The sequence below is a fragment of the Perognathus longimembris genome, chromosome 2 (genome assembly GCF_023159225.1).
Source record: "Perognathus longimembris pacificus isolate PPM17 chromosome 2, ASM2315922v1, whole genome shotgun sequence".
Lineage (NCBI taxonomy): Eukaryota > Metazoa > Chordata > Mammalia > Rodentia > Heteromyidae > Perognathus > Perognathus longimembris.
Genome location: NC_063162.1, coordinates 53,032,546 through 53,055,685, shown reverse-complemented (window position 1 = coordinate 53,055,685; position 23,140 = coordinate 53,032,546). Strand labels below are relative to the sequence as shown.

General features: G+C 52.7%; 1 protein-coding gene across 4 annotated transcripts in view; it reads right to left on the bottom strand.

Annotated features, from left to right (window-relative positions):
* Zmiz1 (zinc finger MIZ-type containing 1) overlaps positions 1-23,140 on the bottom strand; it is a 225,900-nt gene that overhangs the window by 76,392 nt on the left and 126,368 nt on the right. For all 4 annotated transcript variants that reach the window (XM_048339140.1, XM_048339143.1, XM_048339142.1 and 1 more), the window contains exons 6-7: positions 21,604-21,717; positions 14,486-14,591 (exon numbers count right to left, since the gene is read on the bottom strand). In XM_048339140.1, the coding sequence (XP_048195097.1) occupies positions 14,486-14,591; positions 21,604-21,717 (220 nt within the window). The remainder of the gene's footprint in view (positions 1-14,485; positions 14,592-21,603; positions 21,718-23,140) is intronic.

The window sequence follows — 23,140 nt, the reverse complement described above, 5'->3', positions numbered from 1 at the left end:
AGTGGGCTGGAGCAGGACTGTGTGTGTCTGAATTTTTGACCTGCCACTTGCTAGTTGAGTGATCTCAAGCCATTTACTGATCTAACGCTCAGCTTCTTCATCTTTATGAACATGAAAGAAAGGAAAGGGTAGGCATGTGGTTCCCCCCTATAATCTCAGCCATTAGGGATCGCTTCAGAGATCAGAAGACTTGAAGTTTGAGGCCAGCCAGGACAAAAAGTTAATTTCAACCAACTAGTCAGGTGTGATGGTTTATGTCTGCCATCCCAGCACCAAGGAGGCTGAAGTAGAGGGTCACAAGTTCCTGGACAGCCTGGGCTACACAGCAAAACCTTACTTCTATAAACTAACAACAAAACGGAAAGGTTACAAACGTGCACCATTCGTCTAGGATCTGGAACATGGTATGGATTCCATAGATGTAAATGTCTCAGTTAATCAACAGGACAGCTTTAATATCACTTATTCAAAATGCCTGGGCCAGAAGTCCCTCAGGTTTCTGATTGTTTTTTTGGGGGGGGGTGTGGGGGTGTGATAGAATATTTCCCAGATACAATGAGATAAGTGGGGAGTGTGACTCAATTATAAACTAGAATTCATTTATCACTGGAGGCATTTTATACATTTTTAGTGCAAATTGTTTTTGTTTTGTTTTGTGCTGATACCAATGGCTTGAACTCTGGCTTTGCTGGCTTACTGGCTGCTGGCAATCTACCACTTGAGCCATGCCTCCAGCCTGTTGATTTATTTTTGGTACGAATCTTGGGAGTTGAACTCAGGGCCTGGGTGCTGTCTCTGAGTTTATTTGCTCAAAGCTAGAGTTTTACCACTTGAGCCACAGTTCCACTTCCAGCTATTTTGGTAGCTAATTGGAGATAAGAGTCTCAGGGACTTTCCTGCCCGGGCTGGCTTCAAACCATGATCCTCAGGCCTTAGTTTCCTGAGTGGATAAGATGCCCTGCCATCCTACTTTTTTTTTTTTTTTGCTGTTTAATGGGAGATGGAGTCTCAAGGACTTTTCTACCTGGACTGGTTTTTGAACCTCAGTCCTCAGATCTCAACCTCCTGAGTATCTAGGATTACAGGCGTGAGCCACCAGCACATGGCTTCCATTTGTGCTCTGACTTGTCATGCTGAAGTCGGGTGTGGGATTTCCCTGTCTGAGCATCACCATAGCACTCAAAGATTTGGTGATTTTGGAGTATTTTGGACTTTGGAGATTTGGATGGATGCTCTCGCTGTAGACATGACAGTATTGGAAGTAATAGGATGTAGCAGTCTGAGCAATAGGAGTGGGAAAAGTGCAGCTGAAATGAGAGTTAAAATTCCAGGATGACTCGGAGAGAGGAGAGCCGGAAGGTGATGAATGACAATGACTGCATGGTGCCAGAAAGGCATCGGGAAAGGGAGACACACAGGCTCCTTGCAGAAGCTGAAGGTGTGGATGTTAGGCTACCCACAGGGCTAAGGGCTCTGATTCCCAGGATCCCCCTTCTGCTCCTTCAGCTGAGCTGCCCCTGGATCACCCCACACCTCCCCACCAGGAGCTAAAATATCCCTTCCCACTCAAGCCTAGGACCAAAATCTCCAAATCTAGCAGTGGCCCAACCATGACCTTAATACCCTTAGAGGAGAAATGGATGACCTTTGGGGCCCCTGGGCAGCCTGTGTGCTTTCTTTAGGAGGACAGTGTCCTATCCCAGGCCATGGGCAAGGAGAACCTCTCCCTGGAGACCACAGAGGTGCCTGAGCTTCCAAAACAGTGCTTCATCCAGTGCCCAGGCATCATCAGCCACACTCAGAGCCACGTACTCGCCGTGCCTCTCTCACACATACGCTCTCTCTCTCTGTGTCTCTGTTTCTTTCTCATACACACACACACACACACACACACACACACACACACTCTCCCATCTCTGTGCAGGGGGGTGGGGTGGAGAAGGTGAGGTCCCATTTTTCTCCCTTCTCAGCCCATGAGCACAGATGTGGGCCTGGCACAGGAGGCCCCCTCGCCTCCCAGCATCCCAGCAGATGCTTGAGAGGAAGTAATTCTAAACATCTGGGTGCACATCTGAGAGGGGGCTCAGGACCACAGGGAGCCTGGAGGAAATGGCAGTCTGTGCACTTAAGTCACTTCCGAGGCTGAGGGTGCTCTGGAGGGGGCAGAGCTAAACAGCAGCAGGAGTGCCAGGGTTGCACGCAGGTGGGTGGGGGTCCTGAAGCATAGGCTGCCGGTGACCCTCAGCAGAGCTGAGCTTAGCAGACTGGGACCAGTGTTGCAGGCAGCTGAGTCAGTCCTCAGGGAAAGGGAGAGACAAAGGAAATAAAGAGGGTGGGAGAGAGAAAAGGAGAAAGGAGGAAGAGTCTGCAACACAGGAAAGGAGGAGGGAGAGAGAAGTATGGGAGAGGAACAGAAGACAGGCAGAAATCTGCTTTGTTCTGCTCAGAAAGAGGCAACCGGTTAGCTAGGCATTGGTAGCTCTCGCCATCTCGTCATCTTAGGTACTCAGGCGGCTGAGATTTGGGGATCAAGGTTCAAAGTCAGCTTGGGCAGGAGTCTATGAGACTCTTATCTCCAGTGCACCACCAAAAAAAAAACAGAAGTAGAGTTGTGGCTCAAGGGGTAGAGTGCCAGTCTTGAGCAAACAAGTTCAGGGACAGTGCCCACTGACAAGGCAGCTTTTGCTTCTCACATAGGATGCACTAAGTTCTGATCTTGGACTAGTCCCTCCCCAACTGTAGGACCCTGAGCTCAAGACTCAACTCTCAGAGCTTCAGTTTACATCTGGGAAGAGACAGGAGTATCCCACGGAGGTCTCTTCCTTGGCAAGCTCACTGATATCCAGAGAGATGGCTCTCCGTGAACTTTGGACCTATTGCTCCAACTCAGTCTAGGTTGAGAACTTCCTGCTGGAAGCCGCTAGCTCGGGGGCTAAACCACATCAGCCCCCTGCCTCTCCTCAGCCCCCTGCCCTGCAGCTGTCTGAGGAAGCAGATTGCTCTTTCTTCCTTACGTGGCAGGGGTGAATTTAGCTACTGCACTGCGTTTCTGCTGTCATTGTAATTAGGAGCCTATTTGAAAGGCAGTCTCCTATCCCCCCCTCCCCCAATAATTCCTGTTTCCTGCCAGAGACAATAGTGTGTCTTCATCCGAAACAGGTGAGACTGAGTCTTTTGGAATTCCTGACAGGAGTCCAGCCCCAGGCAGAATATCCCAAGTGGCCAGCCTCAACAAGCCAGGAACTGTTCCTGGGAACATTACAAAGCAGCTGTTCAAGACTTTTCGAGGAAAGTCACTGACCAGAGCTCTAAGCTCCAGGGTTTTTTCTCTCTCTCTCTGGGCCCAGGAACAGCAGAGGAAGCTGGCATGGCCAAGATGACTTTGCTTCCTTCTTAGCCACCTGCCCTGGCCACCACCCGGTCCCCAGAGAGGAAATTACCACCTTGCAGAGCCTCTACTGCAAAACATAAACACCTGGTTGCCTGGGCAGCACCTCGCCAGGGTGATGGGATCCAGATGGTCCCTGAAGAGCCAGCTGGGTTGCCACGGAAACCAAATTGCTGCTGCTCCAACCAAGAGACCTGGATTCTAGATCCACTGGTCTCCAAGCTTAGAGAAGTGAACTGATTTGCATAGAGTTACACTGTTAGTAGGTCTCAGAGCCTGGGTTGCAAAGCAAAATAATAATCAGTTATTGTGTTCTGAACCTTGTGGGGATGGTGTACTTTGTACCACCATCCCAAGAAGATGCAAGATGAGGTGAGTATCATCTATAGCATGCTGAGACCTCAGCAGGACCCCTGCTCCTACTTTTCTTTTTTTTTTTTTTGTTCCTGTACTGGGGCTTGAACTCAGAGCCTTGTGTTCTTACTTTTTTTTTTCCCCATTCAAGGCTGGCCTTCTACCACTTGAGCCACAGCTCTACTTCCAGCCTTTTGATGATTAATTGGAGATAAGAGTCTCATGGATTTTGGTGCCTAGGCTGGCTCCAAACCACGATCTTCAGATCTCAGCCTCCAGAGTAGCTGGGATGACAGATGTGAGCACACCTATTCTAATTCTGGCTATTTTCAGTGCCTCACTGCGGGGGGGGGGGGGACCAAATGATCACTGAGTATCAAACAATTGAATCTTTCTAAACCTCTGTTTCCTTACCTGTAAAGTGGGTAGTCCTGAGTATGTCTGTGAAAACATGATGTGGGTGATCTCACACAAGCTGATCAAACTATGCTGTGTCAGGACTGAAATGGCTAGAAGTCAGATTATTTCCTAATCCATATGCCCTTTCCTGACCTGCCCCAGCCATCTGAGTCTAAATAAGCAAGCTGGATAATAACCGCTCTGTCCTTAATTCCTGTCTGTCTGTCCTCTGTCTGTTCCAGAAAGTATCCACAAGGCTGAGTTTTACAAAGCTCACTAAAGAAGTCCCATAACAGACTCACCCACTTCCTGCTGAGTTCTGGCTCCATTTCACTCTCACACCCCAGAATCCTTCCTCTGGGGGCAAGAAAGCTAAGCCCATCTTAAAACCAAAGCTCTGGCTTCCTTGATCCTCTTACCTGGGCTTTCCTTTGCAGAATTAATTGCTCTGGGGGTGGGGGGGGGGCTTTATTAAGCCTCGGGGGAACCCTGGGGAGGGGAAAGGGGACTGCTTTGGAAGGTCTCTGTCCAGAGGGCATCTTTGGGGTGGGAAGCTCAGAATGGTAATCCTGTACTGGGACCCAGCAACTCCAGAGAGGCTAGAGACTGTTAGAGCTCCCTGGGTTCCTGGCAACCTGAAGAGGTAGGGATGGCCTGACTAGAGTTCTGGTTCCATTTCTGCCCCTGACAAGACCAACCACCTGTCCATTTTACAGAGCCTGAATGCCTGTCTGCCTGCCTCCCTCCCTTCCTCCTCCCCTCCTCCCCCTCTCCTGCCCCCTTTTTTCCTTTGTGTTTATACTAGGGCTGTTACTCAGCGCCTAGGCATTGTCCCTTAGCTTTTCGCTCAAAGCTGGCTATCACTTGAGCCATACCTTCACTTCCTGCTTTTTGCTAGTTCACTGGGGACTCTCAGATTTGTCTGCCTAGGCTGGCTTCAAACCAAGATTCTTACATCTTAGCCTCCTGAGTACTTAGAATTACAGGCATGAGCCACCAAGTGCCTGGCCTCAGTACTTTCTTCAAGTGTGAGCGAGCCTGCCTTGGGGATTCACAGAGCTGGATACACAAGGCTGGTGAGGGGCTGTGCTGTGGCTCTTACCTGCAGAATGGAAGTGCTCATTTATTTCAAGCCACAAGAGCAAAGATGGTGTATTGCGTTTCTGTGTTGGTAGGCTCTGGGCTCAGAGTGGAGTAGGCCTGGTTACCAGAGGCTAATCGTCCCTTGCCTTTGAGGTTCAGGATTGGTGTTTTTCACTTTGAAAAGAACTCTCACACTGTACCCCACCATTTTCCCCCACAGCCATGAAGCACTGCAGATGCCCCAGATAGAGGGAGAAATTGGTGCTGGGTGGGGCTGGTTATCCTCTCTGGATGGTGGGTCCCCAAGTGTGAGCCAGGTGAGGTGCCCCACCTGGTAGCTTAGGTGGTCAAGGGTCCCAGTAAGAGAACCACTAGTGTATCAGTTATGGCCCCATCTCTGGAATGCTAAGAGGACGTTGTGTGTGTGTGTGTGTGTGTGTGTGTGTGTGTGTGTGTGTGTGTGTGTGTGTGCGCGCGCGCATGCATGCGCATGCACCAATACTGGGGCTTGAACTTAGGATCTGGGTGTTGTCCCTGGGCTTTTCACTTAAGGCTAGCACTCCACCATGAGAGCCCTATCTCTATCTACTTCAAGCTTTTTGTGTTCATTGAAGATGAGTCTGCCCAAGCTGGCGTCAGCCTCCTGAGCAGCTAGGATTACAGGTGTGAAGCTCCGGCACCCAGCAACAGTTCTGGTTTAAAGCACACTTGAACCTGACCTCAGCTCTCTCATGTGCCTTTCTACCTGGCAGAGAACACATTCGGGGTCCAGCTGTTGGACAGACACCTGCAGCTCAACCCAGACTCAGGGTGTGGCTTCCGTATGTATGTATGTGCCAGGTACGGTGGCCATACACTCTCCTTTTGCCATTCCCATAGGGAAATCCAAATGAGCAAAACAACATAGCCAGAGAAGACCAGAATCCACTGGAGGGGATGGGGAGAGGTGCAGGGGAAGAAAATATGGAGAGATCTTGAGGCAGGCACTAGAGGTACCTTGTACACGCATGTGCACATGCACACCCACCCACCCACACACATACCTGGTCACTGTGTACGCTGTCACCCAGCCTGTCCTCACCCAGAACTGCCTTCATCCACCTCCATTCCCCAGCAACCAGCAACCAACAATGGCAGAGTGTTAACAATGGTTCCCAGAGGCCTGAGCTCCAGTACTGAGTCCCAGGCATCCAGGAGCCTGGCCTCCTTACCGTGTGCTTCATTAATCTCAACCCCTGTCCCAACCAGGGGCTCCGGATTGTGGTACTGAGGGTCCCGGGAAGAGCAGGCCTATTTTTTAATTTTAATTTTTGCAGTCCTGGGGCTTGAACCCAGGACCTGAGCACCGTCCCTGGCTTCTTTTTGCTCAAGGCTAGCGCTCTTACCACTTGAGCCACAGCACCACTTCCAGGTTTTCTGTATATGCTGAGGAATCGAACCCAGGGCTTCATGCAGGCTAGGCAAGCACTCTACCACTAGGTCACATTCCCAGCTTCAGCAGGCCTATTTTGAAAGGGTTTCAGATCTCCTGTTTGAAAATTTCCCCCAGATCCCCCTCCATCATGGGCTGTCGCCCTTGTCCTGACACCCCTCTCTTGGGACAAATAGATTGCCACTGGCTAGACCCCAGGTAACCCTGCCTGTCCTCACACAGCTGAGAGCAAACCCAGCCAGTGAGGGGAGACAGGGCTCTTGGTTAACCAGAGAGGGCTGGGTAGGGAGTCAGTTGAGCCAGCCAGGAGATGCGTGCTTGGATCACCTATCCTGCTAACTCTAGCTCAGAAGAGACCCTCAACCACCCACAAAGAACCCTCAAGGCTTGAAGCCACACACAAACACACCATCACTCCTCTCTTGACAGACACATTATGTATAGGTTGACATTCTGGGACATTCTGTTTTCTGTGCTGAGATCCATACACATTTTGTTTTTGTATCTGCTGGAGATCATATTGAATTGACCATTTGTTGCTGTTCCAACCCCGCCCCCCCCCCAAAAAAAACCCAACCAACTCTGAGTATTTCTACACAGGTCTGGGTTGTGGTATGCATGGAATAGAAAGGCTGGAAGCTGTTCCTCATCTGCCTGCTCTCCTCCTGCCTCCCTCCCCACTGTGTGCTCCTGGCACCCCAGGGACCATCCAGTCACCCCACCCCCTCCCCCCATTCTCAGTCTGGGAAAGGCAAGCTCATAGATCTCCTCCCACTGTGCCTTCTCCCTAAGACCAGAGCAAGGCCACCAGGCTCCAGGCCACATTCCTCAGGGATCTGGGGGAGGAGGAGGAACGGGGCCACTGCCCAAGGCCAGGCCTCCTCCTACACTCTCCTGGTCACTCAGAAGATATGGGGCAACTCCCTGAGCTCCAGATTGGATCCTTCTAGGGGCTAGTCCTACTTCCAGCACCAGACCTAGCCCTGTCTTTCCCTCTCTGAGCCTCAGTTTTCTCCTCTGTAAATGGGTATTCTAATGAGAGCTATCCCCCACAGCCATTCATGGCAGGAGGCATGCCCATAGACTGGTTTGGTCTACTGGACGTATCTGAACACCACTCATTTTCCCAAGAGGCTGATGATGAAATCTAGAGCCTTTCCTGGGGTACCTGGCTGGCTGCAGGGTGCAGGTGACTGGGCAGAAGGAGAGGAGTCCTCCTTCACATTCCCATTCTGCTGAGCTTGGATATATGTTTGGAATAGGTGTCCAGGAAGCAGTCGTTCCTGGCCTTGGAAAGGCGCCCCAGCCAGCTGGGTGGCTGTGTTTCAAGGGCAAGGCCTTGCCTGCTGCTGTCTCTGGGGGAAGCTGGCAGCTGCTAACAAATCCCCAGCAATTTGCACCCACCAATCCCGCCCTGCTTGCTCGCTGGGCGGCCACAAGCCGTTTTTCACGCAGAGCTGCGCACAGCTTTGTCTTTAGAGAGACAGCTCTGTCAGGGTGTCCCTGAATGAGGACATTTGTCCTCCTGGCCGGCTGGAAGGTGGCTATGAACTGGAGTGGGGAGGAGGGAGTGTTGGGCTGGAGGATGGAGAGTAGCTACTAGGAAGCATGAGGGTGGAAGTAGGAGCCACTAAGACAGATCAGGAATGTCTATCCCCGCCACCACAATGATAGCAGGTCTCCTCCTATTTGGTCGGGTGGAAGCAAGAAGGTTTGGCTTCTAAAATGGCTCATGACTGCCCTTCCTTGCTTAAAGATTCCTACGTAGGAGAAGCAGACATGACTCGTTGGTCTCTGGTTCCTTTGTCCCATCTCAACCCCACTTTGGTAAAGGTAAGATGTCTACACCGGGGGCTCAGGTGTTGGGGTCTTTCTCTGAGCCCAAGGCTGATGCACGGTCGAGGCCCTCTGTGACTGAGTGCCAGGGAACAGCCCAGCTGTGCACATGGAGGGGAGAGCAGCATAAGCAGGAGACACAAAGCTGGTCCCCAGGGCCTGGGCTTCTGTTAGGATGTAAAGGTGAGCCTGGAGCAGGGATCAGACACGCACATGTCCTCAGCTGTGGTAAGACAGCAGGGAGGGAGAGGATGGGCTCAGCCCTGTCTCAAGGGTTAGTGATCAGACCTCAGAAGTCCTGTTCAAAGAAAACCAGGCATTTCCACAGGGCATGTGAGCAGCAAAAGTGGAGAGCTGCTACATGTTTTCTGAACTTCTAGTGGGCTACCTAGAATGCCTGCAGGCCAGAACCTATGGTAGCCCACCCCTGTAAGGGATCCACAAACATCCTCCACCTGTCTCTAAGGAACCTGGCCTCTTCCTGCCTGGCCACTCTCCTGAGGTCCAGAGTCACTTCTCTAAACACCTGCTGGGACCTTTCTCAGATAGCCCTAGGTCATCCTGGGGCCTCCCACACCCACCAGGCAAGCACATTCCTCCTCAGCTGACAGACAGCACCCAGTTGAGAGTCCACAGTACTCACTGCTTCAGGGGACAAGCAGGGTGCAAGGAAAGGCAGTGGGCACCCCAGGTCCTGTCTGGGTTCTGTTGTGGGCTTCCTGTGGCTTGGGGGATGGGTCACCTCCTCTGGTTCCCGGGTTTTCTGCCCTCTGGGCTTGGGCATTTCAAGTTCTATTATTTTAACACACACTGGCTGCCCAGGGGGTGGGGTGGAGGTCAGCTGAGGTGACACGGATTTATTCAAGCATGGACACCTAGCAGAGGCATGCGGATGGCTCTTGGGGGCCTTGGAGAGAATGCCTGCCTGGTAGCCAGCAGGATGGACCACTCTGTGTTCAAGAGGCTGACGTTTCTTCCAAGTTGCTGATGGCTGGCACATGGTGGGGGGTGGGGATGGCTGGGCATGCCACCACCTTGGAGGAGAGCCAAGGAGGTGGCAAGGTGCTGGGGGGGGGGGCTGGGCAGGTGACCTTCTGCATGACACAGGAGAGGGTGCACGGCTGGCCCCCAGGAGTGGCAGGCTGAGGATGCATCTGGTGTGCACGCGCAGGCTCCTGTTCTGTGGACGCGCAGAGGCTGACGGCTGCACCAGAACAAAGAGCTGGGGGCTGGGTATCAGAGGGTCCCACGTGGAGACGCCTGCCTGGGCGGCTCGCTGCAGTGTCTGGGCTGTGCTCACACTCCACACTCTGTCTCTATCACACACACATACACACACACGCACACACACACGCTACCCTCAGGGCCCGTGCGCCTGCTCACAGCCACCAACACTCTGCACACAGCCCGGCTCTCCGCCAGCTCTCCTGACAATGAACCTCTCTGCACGGCATGATCTCATCCTCCTTGGGGGCCCAGCCTGGCCTCCTGACAGAAGAGACAGACAGGGAGAGGGGTGGCGAGCAGCGCCCACAGCCACGCACACCTGCACACATGCACCCACACAGCCACACACACCACACACAGACATGCACAGCTATGCACATGTCCACCCCTCAGTGCACAGCCAAATGCATTAGGCATACACATACAGGTAGATGCTCTCACACCCACCCCCTGTGACACACAGAAACACACACGTGCACAGCCTTGCACAGGTACCCAGACACACGCACACTTGCACAGGGAGCAAGGCAGAAAGACAGAAATGCAGAGAGACAAACTGGGCATGGATAAGAACAGCGAGGAAGGAATGGCCAGACAATCAGACACCAGCGCCCCTCAGGGAGGAAGGACAGGGACAACTGCACTGGTGAGCCAGACAGAGCGGAGCCCAGACGGACGGGAAGACAGGAGGGTGGAGAGGCAGCCGCTGGCTACAGGCACGGCAAGGACACGGCTCCAGGATGAAGAGACCTCCTGGGAGGGATGGGGGGAAACTGGCACCTGCAGCCTTGCCAGGGCAGGGCCACCCCAGGTCATGCAAACCCACCCACAGAGTCAGGAGCTGGTGAAAGCTACTGTCCCTGCTGGGAGAGAGGTTGGGATCTGTACCGGGAGAGGTTGACTAGCCGAGAAGAAAGGCTGGGCTCTTCACATTCGTGGTACATCTGACATAGGCAGCACCCCTCCTCTCCTCCCCTGTTAGGGGTTGTACTGCACTTCCACAAGCAGCTGAGTGGCAGGTGAGCAAGGAAGCCAAGAGGGTCCTGGTGCCAGAGCTACCCCCGAAACTGGCATCACTGCTTTGTTTTCCGTGGCCGCCAACCCTCTCCCTGCACCCAAGCAGGTCCTATGTCGTCTGCTAATCAGAACCAGCTGCTGAGGCCCCCTCCCTCAGACCATGCCCAGTGAAAGGCAAACCAGGGCTGACACAGGTTTGAGTCCGCTCGAGGGAACTCTAGAGGTGTTAAGCCACAGGCATGCTGTGCCTCAGTGTTCCCAGCTGCAAATGGGTACATTGGGAACACCCCTCCTTCCACCCCTACACCCCCCGCCAGGGCCTGACAAGCACTGTGTGGAGACTGCACGTGGTAAGGGGCTCTGGAAACTGTAAAGAGCTGTGCTCGGCTGAGGGTGAAGACAGGAAAGAAAGAGCAAAACCTTGTTTCAGAAGTGGTGGCACTGCAAACAGCACTTGGAAAGGCACAGGGCTAAGTGGAAAGACTCAGTTGTGAAAAGAGGTCTCCTAATTAAGAGCCCCTACCGGCCCAGAGTCACCTATGATGGAGTAGGCAGAGCCCTCGGCCCGGGGTCAGGAGGCTGGCGTTCAGGTTTTAGGTCTGTCATTTATGGCTGGTGAGTTCTAGGCAAGTCACAGGCCCACACTGGGCTCCACCCCCCTCATCCCTAGGTAACACCAGTCTCAGAGCGCAGGGAACTAGAGCAAAAGACAGGAGAGCACCCAGCATGCATTGGTAGTGAAAGGGCTTTTTAACAGACTCTCCAGGCCAAAGTCCCTCCTTTGCCAGGGAGTAGCTAGGACTTTGGGAACAGCCTTCCTCTTCCTCTCAGGTGAGGAATTCCCTGTCTTGGGTGTGCCTATTGATTGATTGACTGACTGATGGATTACAGTGTCAGAGATGGAACCCAGACAAATGTTCCACTACTGAGCTACATATTCAGCCTCATTTTGCCCCTTATTATACTTTTCTCTTCTCTTCTCTACACTCCACTCTTTTTATAAAATCTCACACTCCACTCTTGCTTCTCTGATTCCACATCATCATGCACCCAATCTCCCCAGCGATCTGCCAACTGGTTCCTGCAGCCAGCCTTGCCCCCAGTGCAATCAGGTTTCTGATAGCAGGGATAGTTTTCATTAATGGACAATTTTGAGCATGTTCTCATTCGTCCTAGGATAAAGGCTACAACTTTCAAGTCAGGCACTGCATGTTCAGCCACTGACAGGTAAAGCACATGGTTCCCTGACTCTGGGTTCCAGAACAACCTCCTTTGTCCTGGTTCCAACACAAAGCCATGCTCCCCTCCTATTCCAGGGCACAGGTTGCTCTCTCTACTTGAAAAGTAGCTCATCCTCTATTTCTTTACCTGTTCAATTATTTCTCAGTTTTAGGGGAGTGCATCTAGATTCTAGCACAGTATGTGGACCCCAAATGTCTTGACTTTTCCTTCATGGAAATTAGCACAACTTAGAGCTCACAGATTCACTGCCCTACTCGTATATACTTCCACCACATCCCATAATCATTTGATCCATGTGTGCATAGCTATGTCACTTATTTCACAAATAAAATTTTATTGGTGGCAGGGAATGTAGTTTAGTGGTAGAATGCTTGTCTAGCATGCACAAGGACCTGTGTTTGATTCCTTGGTACCACATAAACATAAAATTAATGCAACTTTGTTGGCATCAGCCACATTCACCTCTTTACAGATGGCCCAAGCTTCTTCCTTCTAATCCATAGGGCCTAAAATATACCTTCATGGAAAAATCTTGCTGAGCCCTCCCCATAAGAAGGTAGCTCTCACTGCATTGGAGTCCATTTATGGAAACACTTCTTTTTTCTTTCTTTTTTTTTTTTGCCAGTCCTGGGCCTTGGACTCAGGGCCTGAGCACTGTCCCTGGCTTCTTTTTGCTCAAGGCTAGCACTCTGCCACTTGAGCCACAGTACCACTTCTGGCCATTTTTTATATATGTGGTGCTGGGGAATCGAACCCAGGACTTCATGTATATGAAGCAAGCACTCTTGCCACTAGGCCATATTCCCAGCCCTGGAAACACTTCTTGAGAGGTCTTTCAAATATTTTCACAAAGACTGTTTCTAGATACGCTCCAGAGAACTAGCTAGCAAATCACAGGAAAATGACTGTTTTGATTACTTGTTTTTAAATTCTTTTTTGTTTTGGTTGATCGTGGGGTTTGCACTCAGGGCCTGGGCTCTGTCCCTGAGCTCTTTCATTCAAAGCTACTACTGCTCTACTACATTGAGTCCCAGCACCACTTCTGGTTTTCTGGTGTTTATTGGAGATAAGAGTCACATGGACTTTCCTGCCTGGGCTGGCTTTGAATGGCAATCCTCAGATTTCAGCCTCCTGAGAAGCTAGGATTACAGGCATGAGCCACTGGCACCCAGCTGTTTTGATTATTAGACAGGAAACAAATACTCCATTTCTTTTTAAATCATGCCTTATTCTGAATCAATAGCGAATGGTAACAGACACAAGTTCACATATCATGTCACATTTATAAAACTTACAAGATCTTTGCAAGGCAGGTCACATGATCACCCCCTACCATCCAGAGGAGTTGAGTCCCAGAAACTGCACGCTTCACATATGACCATAAGGCTGTCTTAGGCCTGTCTGATTTAAAGCTTACACATGCCTGCTGCCTCGGCGAGCTTACGAGGACAGTGGCAAGCGTAAAACTATGGCTTTAGTTTTTGCTTTTCTTGTGAGATGGGTTCAATCTATTGCCCAGCTGGGCTCAAAAATAATATGCCTATGTTAGACTCCCAAGTGGCTGGGACTACAGTAGTGAGATGCTGTACCAGATAAACCATATCTTTTGTGAGCTTAAGGCTTTCACTGGTAGGCTTAGACATGGTGGGCTCAGCTGGGCCCACCTGTGACAAAGTCATAGTTTGCATAGCAGGCTTTTCGGATCCTGAATGTACTGATTTTCTCTCTCTCTCTCTCTCTCTCTGTGTGTGTGTGTGCGTACTAGTCCTGAGCCTGAATGTACTGATTTTCTCTGTGTGTGTGTGTGTGTGTGTGTGTGTGTGTGTGTGTGTGTGTGTGTGTGTGTACTAGTCCTGAGCCTTGGATTCAGAGTTTCCACTGCTTGTTTGGCTTTTTCTGCTCAGGGCCACAGTTCCATTTCTGGCTCTTTGGTGGTTATTAATTGGAGATGAGTCTCTTGGACTTTTCTTCCCAGGCTGGCTTTGAATTGCAATTCTCAGATCTCAGCCCCCTGAGTAGCTAGGATTACAAGCGTTGAGCCACCAGCACACCACATTTAGTTGTTGTTGTTTTTCAAATAAGTGGACTTTTGAATGAGTGAGTGGATGAATGAGTGAATAAACACAGTGGAGTGTAAGGAAGAGTGGTTCATAGTAATTCTGCATGCAGCTGCATGATCTGGATTTAACTACCAGGCTGGGTGACCCTGAGTAGCCTTTTCTGTTTCTCTGAGCCTCAGTTTCCTGTGGTAACAGAAGGCGTTTGCCTTTAGCAAAGTGCCTCTCCTGGGGTGCAGCCTGCCTAGGGGTCCCCACAGTTCTGTGACAACCCTGGAGCAAGTGCTGGGAAAGATCTGCCCCATTTTTGGCTCCGCGGGGCTGAGCTGCTCCTGGGAGGCCTGCCTCATACCTAGGCAAATTGAGGCACAGCATGGTGACAGCCCAAGGTTAGTGTGCCCCCCTCTCCCACTTCACAAGACATGCCTGGAGCCGCTGAGCAACACTTACCAGCAGACTTGGGAGTGAACTTGTCCCGGTTTGCAGCACACACAGCCAGCAGTCTGTAACCGAGGTCCAGGTCAAACCCTTGCTGGGCCGCTACTCGGCTGACCACCTGTCAGCAGGAGGGGAGGAAGGGCAGGGGTCAGTCACCGTCCCCACAAAGCCCTGAGCCCAGAGTGGGGAGATAGACCCATTTCACACGTGAGGCTCACGAGGAGCTGCCACTTTCCCGTGCCTTGTCGCCAGCTGCCACCTGGAGATGTGGTGACGTCCTGTATCAGATATCCCAGCCAGGCTCCTGCTCCTCACAGGTGCCCCTCCCAACTTCCCTCACAAGTCTGTGCCCCGTCCCCCCACCCTCCCACTCCCGACTATCGCTGAGCTCCCATCTCACCGTGGCCAGGTGGCCTGCCACTGGAGGCTCTGGCTCTGCCTCCTGTGTTCCTACCTACACCCCACAAGTTCAGGACAGCGTGACACCCGTGGCTTCCACCTGTAGTCCTAGCTACTCAGGAGGCTGAGATGGTGATGCAAAGCCAACCCGGCAGAAAAGTCCATGAGATTCTTTTTTGGGTGTATGTGTGCCAATCCTGGGGCTTGAACTTAGGGCCTAAGCACTCTCTCCGTGTTTCTTTGCTCAAGGCTAGTGCTCTACCACTTGAGCTACAGCTCCATTTCTACCTTTTTTTTTGGCGGGGGGGGGGGTGTTTAATCAGAGTTAAAAGTCTCCTAGCTTTTCCTGCCCCAGGCTGGCTTTGAACTGTGATCCTCAGAGCTCAACTTCCTGAGTAGTTATAATTACAGGCATGAGCCACCAGTACCCAGCTCCCATGGGGAGCTGTGGCTCAAGTAGTAAAGTGCCAGCCTTGAGCGAAAAAGCTAAGACAGAGCACTCAGACGCTGAGTTCAACCCTCAGGACTAGCACACATGCACACATACAGAGCAGCTCAGCACATGCCTCCCCTGGTCTCCAGGGCAGAGCTGTCACGCATGGCCAGGGATCCCTGGCCTGAGTGCAGGACCCTGGAGTTCAGCCTGAGTTTGCCTCTAGCATTGAGCCTTAGACTGACTGAATTGGAGCTCAAGGTCATACCTGAGTTGAGAGGTAGGAGAATGGAAGGGCGGTTAGTCTCCCTGTGGGAGAGGCAGTACAGTCAGGGTGCTCCAGGGGCCCCACAAAAGGCTCTGGAAGCTCCAGCCCATCTGGCTTCACCCTGTCCCCACCCTTCCCAGGCATCCCATGACTGGCAGAGCAGCTCCCTCCCGCCCGCCTTCCTCGTTAGCAGCAGCCAAATGAGGTTTCCTTATTAAGAAGGAGGAACCTGGGAAAATGGAGTTGCAGTGGAAAACAGCTGGGGTGGCCATGGCTGACTGGGAGAAGTGCTCCCAGATGTGGCAGTGCTGCTTCTGAGGAGGGGAAGCCTCATCCTCAAGTCCCAGGCTGCCTGCCATCCCAGCCAGAGCTACGTGGGGTCTCTCCAGAGCCCCACACAGGTTGCCATGGGCTCAGGCCTGTTCCCTGGATCCCACAGAATAGCGCCCCTCCCCCATCTGATTGATTCTCTACCTACCTATCTACCTATGCATGCCCCCACCTGATTCTATCCATCCATCTATCCATCCATCTATGATATATGCATGCTCCCCATCTGATTCTATCTGATTCTGTCTGTCTATCTATGCAGTACTGTGGCTTGAATTCATACTTTTTTCCTTGAAGGCTGGTGCTTTACTACTTGAGTCTCATCTTCACTTCCAGCTCTTCTTTTTCTTTTCTTCTTCTTTTTTTTTTTAATGGTTGTGGAGCTTAAACTCAGAGGGCCTGGGCACTGTCCTTGAGCTCTTTTGTTCAAGGTTAGTTCTCTACCACTTGAGCCACAGCTCCACTTCAAAGTTTCTGGTGGTTCATTGGAGATGAGAGTCTCACCGACTTTCCTACCTGGGCTGGCTTTGAACCAGGATCCTCAGATCTCAGCCTCCTCAGGAGCTAGAATTACAGGCGTGAGCCACTAGTGCCTGGCTTTCCAGCTCTTTTTTTAAAAATAGGTGTGAGAGAGAGAGAGAGAGAGATTTATTGGTAATAAGATCACCTCCTCACTTAAGACAGAGACACTGCAGGCAGAGAAAGCGTCTCACTGAGTCAGGGAGGAACCAATAGAAAGTTCTTCCCAGGTCCAGCAGTGCCTCGGGGAATGGAACCCAGGGCCCTCTCTCCTGGGAACACCCCAGGCTGGGCTGATGTCCAAACCAGACTGGAAGGAAGAGGTACTTGGTCACAGACACGTGGGGTGCTTGTTTAGCCCCTGGCTGGAGGCCCAGGGCTCCCCTGTGCTCTTTCCCACAGGTGCTGTCTGTCTCTGTCTCTCTCTCTCTGTCCCAAGAGTATCTAGATCACCCCAGGTTGGGGTACCCTCACTGTCAGTCTCTCTATAGGAAAACTCAGGTTCCTAACTCATTTTCCAAGTGTGTAGGTAGACATCTGGAGAGCCTAGAAGGTTCTGGGCTTCGGGCTTGCTGAGGCTCAGACACTGCCTCTGGTGTCCTCTGCCTCTGGCAGGTGAGCCCTGGGGGTCACCAGGGAGCACAGCTGGAGCTGGGTTTGGACGGGTGCAGGGCTGAGGCAGGCACTACGGAAAAGCCAATGCTGAAGGAGCGCGAGAGGTTGGCGCTGGGAGGGACTAGGGCTCAGCCAACACAGCACAGGACACTCACTTCCACCAGGGGATCCTTATCTCTTGTTTCCAGAGGAGCAAACAAGGATGAATTAGAACAGAAGCTTGGCATGGCAGTGAGGGACAGAACCAGGACACAGGCCCAAACAGTCTAGCCGGGCACCGTGGCTCACTCCTGTAATCCCAGCTACTCAGAAGGCTCTATCTGATGATCACGGACAAACCAGAAAGACCCTCATCTCAAATTAACGAGCAAAAAGCCTGAAGAACTGTGGCTCAAGTGGTAGAACACGAGCCCTGAATGAAAAAGCCAAGTGAGATAGCCAGGCCTTATGTTCCCGCCCCAGTACTAGCACCAAACCAAGCCAAACAACAAAAAACAAAAACAAAATGAAAGAAAAAAAAGTTTCTTTTCCAGCCTACAAAGGGTTAAGGCCATAGTTCCCAACCTGCAGAGCCGGGTCAGGCCAGGGAGGCAAAGGTCTCCATATTTAGCCAGCACTGGCCAATCCTGTTGCTCTGGCTTTAGACACTATTGAGCAACAGGGACTCGCTGAGTGCAGGCTGCTGTGAGTATAGACAGGCTAGGGAGGTGAGAGTGTCCACTTGTCACTGAGACTAGAGAGGGCGAGGCCTCACTCCACATCACACAGCACAGGTGTGACAGAGTGAGCCCCACTAAACCCCAGGACCCTAGTTCCCGGACCAAAGCCGAAGACCTTTGGGTTAGTCCTGAGAAGTGAGGTCTGAGTGGCACTGGGGTGGGGGTGGGGAGCTGGGCCCAGCTAAGATGCCGTGATTTCAAAAGGCCGAGGCCACTCTGGTGGGCATGGCACTTGGCACTCTGGGAACTTCCCATGCCCCGTCTCCCCCCTCCCCCAGCGTCGAGGCCCGAGGTGGCGGCTGCCCTACTGCCCTCTGCTGGTGGCTGGTCCTTACCGGTCCGTGGGCCCCTGACACGTGCTCTCAGGCAGGGGGTCCTGCTCTATGCCACAGAGGGAAACGTGATGGGAGCTGGAGGTCACAGGAAATGTGCTATCAGCTCCCTACACAAGCTGCTTGGCTCTGGAGAAGAGGGGCATGGAGCTGGACCTCCTCCAGGAAGTAAGAGCAGCCTCTTCTAATGCTGCCCCTCCCCATCCTCTGCAATCCAAGTCAAATGACTTCACCTCACTGCACTTCATCTCCAGGTGCACGATTGGGCCTGACTAAGTTCCTGTCCTGGTTCTGCCCGTGGCTACACCTTACACCGCTTGGGATAGGGGCCTTACTTCCTGCTTTCATACACAGGGAAGTATCTGCAGCTGCTTGAAAGTCAGACAGGAGTCTGCTTCTGCCACTTGCAAGTTAGCCGCCTCGCCTAAGTGGTTTCCTCTGCGGGCCTCCGTTTCCTCATCTGTGAAATGGGTACCAAATGCCTTTTCCATTGCCAGGACAGCAGGCCAAAGCAGGTAGGCAGTGAGGTTCGAGGATGGGGGGGGGAGGGTGTACGCTGAGGCCTGGGGGTGCCTTCCCTGGAGTGGTGGGGGCTGCTGGGTGCCTCCTGCCTCTTCTGGCCGCTCCCTAGGTGCACGGCTAAGCATGCTCTGCCTCTGAGGAAGCGGGGCAGTGGGTGCAGAGGCCCCGGAGTGGCCCAGGGCTTCTACACTCCAGTGGTCAGGGCCCAGAGTCACCTTCTGGAATTGAACCTGAGCTGCTTAGGCCCCGTGTGCTGTCCAGGTTACGTGGAATTTGGAACCAGCTTCTGGAGGCCACCCCATTATGGTGGCGACGAAGGAGCTAGGGCTGTGCTCAGGATTGGGAGAGCCTGGGCTCTCCAAGCACCAGGGTACAGCATGGGCGCCTAGCAGCCTCCTGGCCGTGCCTTTCCTGAGTCTACCCATAGTGGCTCTGGCCTTAGCTGCTGTGACCGGGTGGGGGCAAAGACTCCCTCTGCTGAGCGGCAGGCACTAGATCTCCCAGGCCCTGCAAGGTCTTCCTTCCTTCTGGAAGCCTCCGCAGCTCTCCTTTGCCCCCTTCCAACTGCCCCTCGCTCTCCTGCCTGCCACACCTTGCAGCTAAGAGCCAGGCTCCTTTCTCTGAACCTTGCAGGCCCTTGACCTGTGCCTTGCCCTTCCTGAGCCTCCTTTAAATTCCTCCACTAGATCCAAACCCTAGGGCCTTTGCACTAGCCATTGTTTCAGACTAGAGAAGACCTTCATCCTCCCAGGGAGGTCGCCTGTATTGCACGCTGCCTGTCTTCCCAGGGCTCTGACGTGTCTTGTTTGCTCTCCTGCTTGGTTCCTGGGGGGTCAATGTCCTTCCTGAGTAGATCAGCATGGCCACAGTGTTGGCCCATGGTGAGGGCCCTTGGTGAAGGATTACTAAATGAATGAATGAATGAATGAACAACAGAGGTGAAGCAAGGGTGGTTACTAATCTATCCAGGCTGGCCAGGGCCCTTTATCCAATTCAGTCCTGTGTCCTCGGCGGGTCAGTCTCAGGGCAGTGTGCTAGGAGGAACTCCTTCCTTCCCCACAGCTGGGGTGGGAGCAAGGGGACATTGGGCAACATCTGTCTATGTCCTGGGCTTAGGCAGAGCCATGATCCCCACAAAGAGGATTAAGCTGGCTGGGGGAGGGGGAGGGGAGGCTGGGGGAGGAAAGGCGGGTGGCCTGCAGGGAGCCAGATGGTATGCATAGGTTTCTGACAGAACAGAGGCATCCTGGGAGGGTCTGAGCTGCCTCCCTACCAGGCAACCCTATGGCCTAGACTTCCCATTGTGGAGGCAGACAGGCCTCACCAGAGTCCAAGTCCGAGGCTGGGTGGCCTGGCAGTCAGTGATAGGTCTCGATGTCCTCCTCTGTGAGCTGGGTGGGTGACAGGATGGAGCTTTCCAAGTGGATTCTGGGAGACAGCATGCACCATGGACCAGCTCAGCCTCTCTCAAAATGGGGGCCCTGGTGACTGCCCAAGCCATAATTTCTCCTTTTCCAAGTTGGAGCCACACTGAGCTCCTGTCTCCCTTGTCGCCTGGAGCTCTTTAGGAATTACAGCGCCTTTAGATCCACAGTGGGACCCTGGGCAGCATCCTGCCCCATCCTGTGCACACCTGAGACAGTCCATCTCCCAGCAAGCCCTTGCCCACACACCCTTCAAAGCTGACTCAGGGCCTCTGTGCGGCCATCCTCCAAGGCTGCCCTCATAGGCACTGCATGCTTATGAATGCAGGCCATTGGGTTCCGGACACCACAAGCTGCCAGAGGCTTATATATGATTCTCGTCAGCCCGGCAAGTCATGCCTTGACTTCTGTCTAGGCCAGGCCTCTGTCCAGTGTGTATCCAAGAGCCAGCTCTCACTCTCTGGGCTCCCTGGGCATCTGTGTGTGCGGATGTGTTGTTCTGGGGCCTGGGGTTGCTCTCATGGTCCCCAGCTGCTTGGCACCCTTCAGCTTATGGAAAAGTGGCTTTCTTGACTAGTTCTACCTTGAAGGCAGATGGGAACTCTTTTCTCCATGTGGCCCTCCTTATCAGTGATTTTTCCAGTCACTTCTACACACTGACCATCCCACTTCAGAAACTCTCAGCACAGGGAGTCACACATGGGAAATTAGACATCAATAGTGTTTATTTGGCTAGACAGGTGGATGTAACAGACGCTCAATAAATGCTTCAAAAGGATATATGGGTGATGGATGATATATGGTGGAAGAATGGATGATGAATAGATAGGATGGATGGATGATGGATGGTGAGTGGATGGATAGATGAATGGATATGGATGGATGGATGGATAGATGTGGATGGATGGATAGGGACATGGATATGGATGGATACATGGGCAGATATGGATGGATGGTGGATGGATTGGAGGATGGATGGATGAATGAATGGGTGAGTGGATAGATAGATGAATGGATGGGTGAGTGGATGGATGGCTGTAGATGGAAGGTGGATGGTGGATGGATTGGAGGATGGATGGATGGATGAATGAATGGGTGAGTGGATGGATAGATGAATGGATGGGTGAGTGGATGGGTGGCTGTAGATGGAAGGTGGATGGTAGGTAGATGAGTAGATGGATGATGGATGGATGGGTGGCTATAGATGGACGATGGATGGATGAACAGCAATGATAAGAGCTCAAAAAATGTTCAGTAAGTGAGAGAATGAATGTCTGGTGAGAAGGAAGGCTGAGAACCCTCCAAAAGTTTCCTTGCTTCCCTTGTAGGAGAACACTGACCCCCACCAGGTGAGCCTGTCTCTCTCTAGTATAGAGAAGCCACAGAATCTCTTCATCAGACCCAGGCATCACAGCAGGGCTACCCTTCCAGCTCTCACTCCCATGATCTGGTGCCTCCTGGACACAGGGACAGCCTGTCCCCCGCCCCTTGCTCTCCCCTACCCCCCCCCCACTTTCCCCTGCCCCCACCCCCCGGGGTTGCCAGCACCATGGGGACATTTGCACTCACGGTCAGGCAGCCCATCAGACTCTGCTCGAAGGGCCTCTGGAAGGCTCGTGGGTCTCCACACCAGTCCAGCAGCTCCGTGGCGGCATTGTGGAAGTTGGCAGGATTCTGTAAGTGCTGTGGGTAAAGAGAGAGAGGCAGCATGAAGCTCCAGGACAGAGGCTGGCACGTGTAGCATGTGGGGGAAGAGGCTGAGCAAGAAAGACCTCAGTTCCAACCTGGGAGGAGATGCTCAGGAAAGGGCAGATGACAGGCCAGGGCCGGTGAACTCCTGCAGCCCCCCTCTGCACACCTCTTTTCCCTTCCCCAGCAGGATGGAGTGCCAGATGTGAGCAAACAAGTCAAAAGAGCCCGTCACTGGGGCTCGTACCTGTAATCCTAGCTACTCAGGAGGCTGAGATCTGAGGATCATTGTTCCAAGCCAGCCTGTGCAGGAAAGTCTGTGAGACTCTTATTTCCAGTTAACCACCAAAATAGCTGGAGCTGTGGCAAAAGTGGTAGAACCCCAGCCTTGAGCAAGAAAGCTCAGGGGCAGTGCCTAGGCCTTGAGTTCAAGCTCCAAGGCCAACACCAGAAAAAAAAAAAAAAAGAAAAAAAAAAGAAAAAAAAAAGAAAGGAAAGAAAAAAAAAAAGGCAATGGAGAGTTTGAGGTCTCAGGACTAGCACCAAACAAACAAAGATAAACAGTCAGGAGAAAGAGAAATCATTGAGAAATCCCTCCCTCCCCAACATAGCAGAAGAGAATGGATCGAAGGGAAAGAGAGCAAGCAGGCCATGCCTCTGAGATGGGGCTAGGTGCTGAAGAAACGAGGTCTGGGTGGCCTAGCAGGCGCCGGACACGGGGCACTCCCATGCGGGCTGCCCTTGGCTCAGACTCTGGCTCCTAGAGGTTTCCTGGCTCTCCCATGGCACAACTGCTGGTGGCACTCAGGCCGGCTCTCAGCAAGCCACTGTCCCTTGACTTGCAGGGGACAAGCAGGGCTTCTGCATCCTGAGCCCTGCTCTTCTGGAGGATGGCCCTGGGCCTTTGCTCTTCTCCACATGGCCTGGACTTGCATGTGGGCTTCTTGGGGAAAGCCATTACACAGTGTCAGCCCATTCCTGCCAGGCACCTCGCTGCCCTGCTAACCGAGTTGTTCCATTTATTTACACGATGTCACACCCAATTAGCAGGGTCAACAGCCCCTGCTCCCCTTTGCTGCTCCCTGCTGCTGGCACATAAGTGATCATAGCACCCGCCCACCCCCGTTTAGGCGTCTGGGTGCACGAGTGTGGCTCTCAGCCCAGACGGCTGGATTGGGTTGGGCACAGCTTATGGGTGGAGCCAGCAGCAGGGACTCCCCTGGCTGGTTGTTGCACAGGGGCCCTGTGTCTGTGGTCCCGGCACTTGTTGTGGCTATGGCAGCTGTCTTTTTCTGGCCAAAATGCACTAAGGAGATGTCATGTGATTTGGTAACACAAACACAACACACCTGTTCCAAACCCTGCCCCTGCCACTGCGCTGACACAGCCCCTGCGTCGGCATCCTCATCTGTGAATA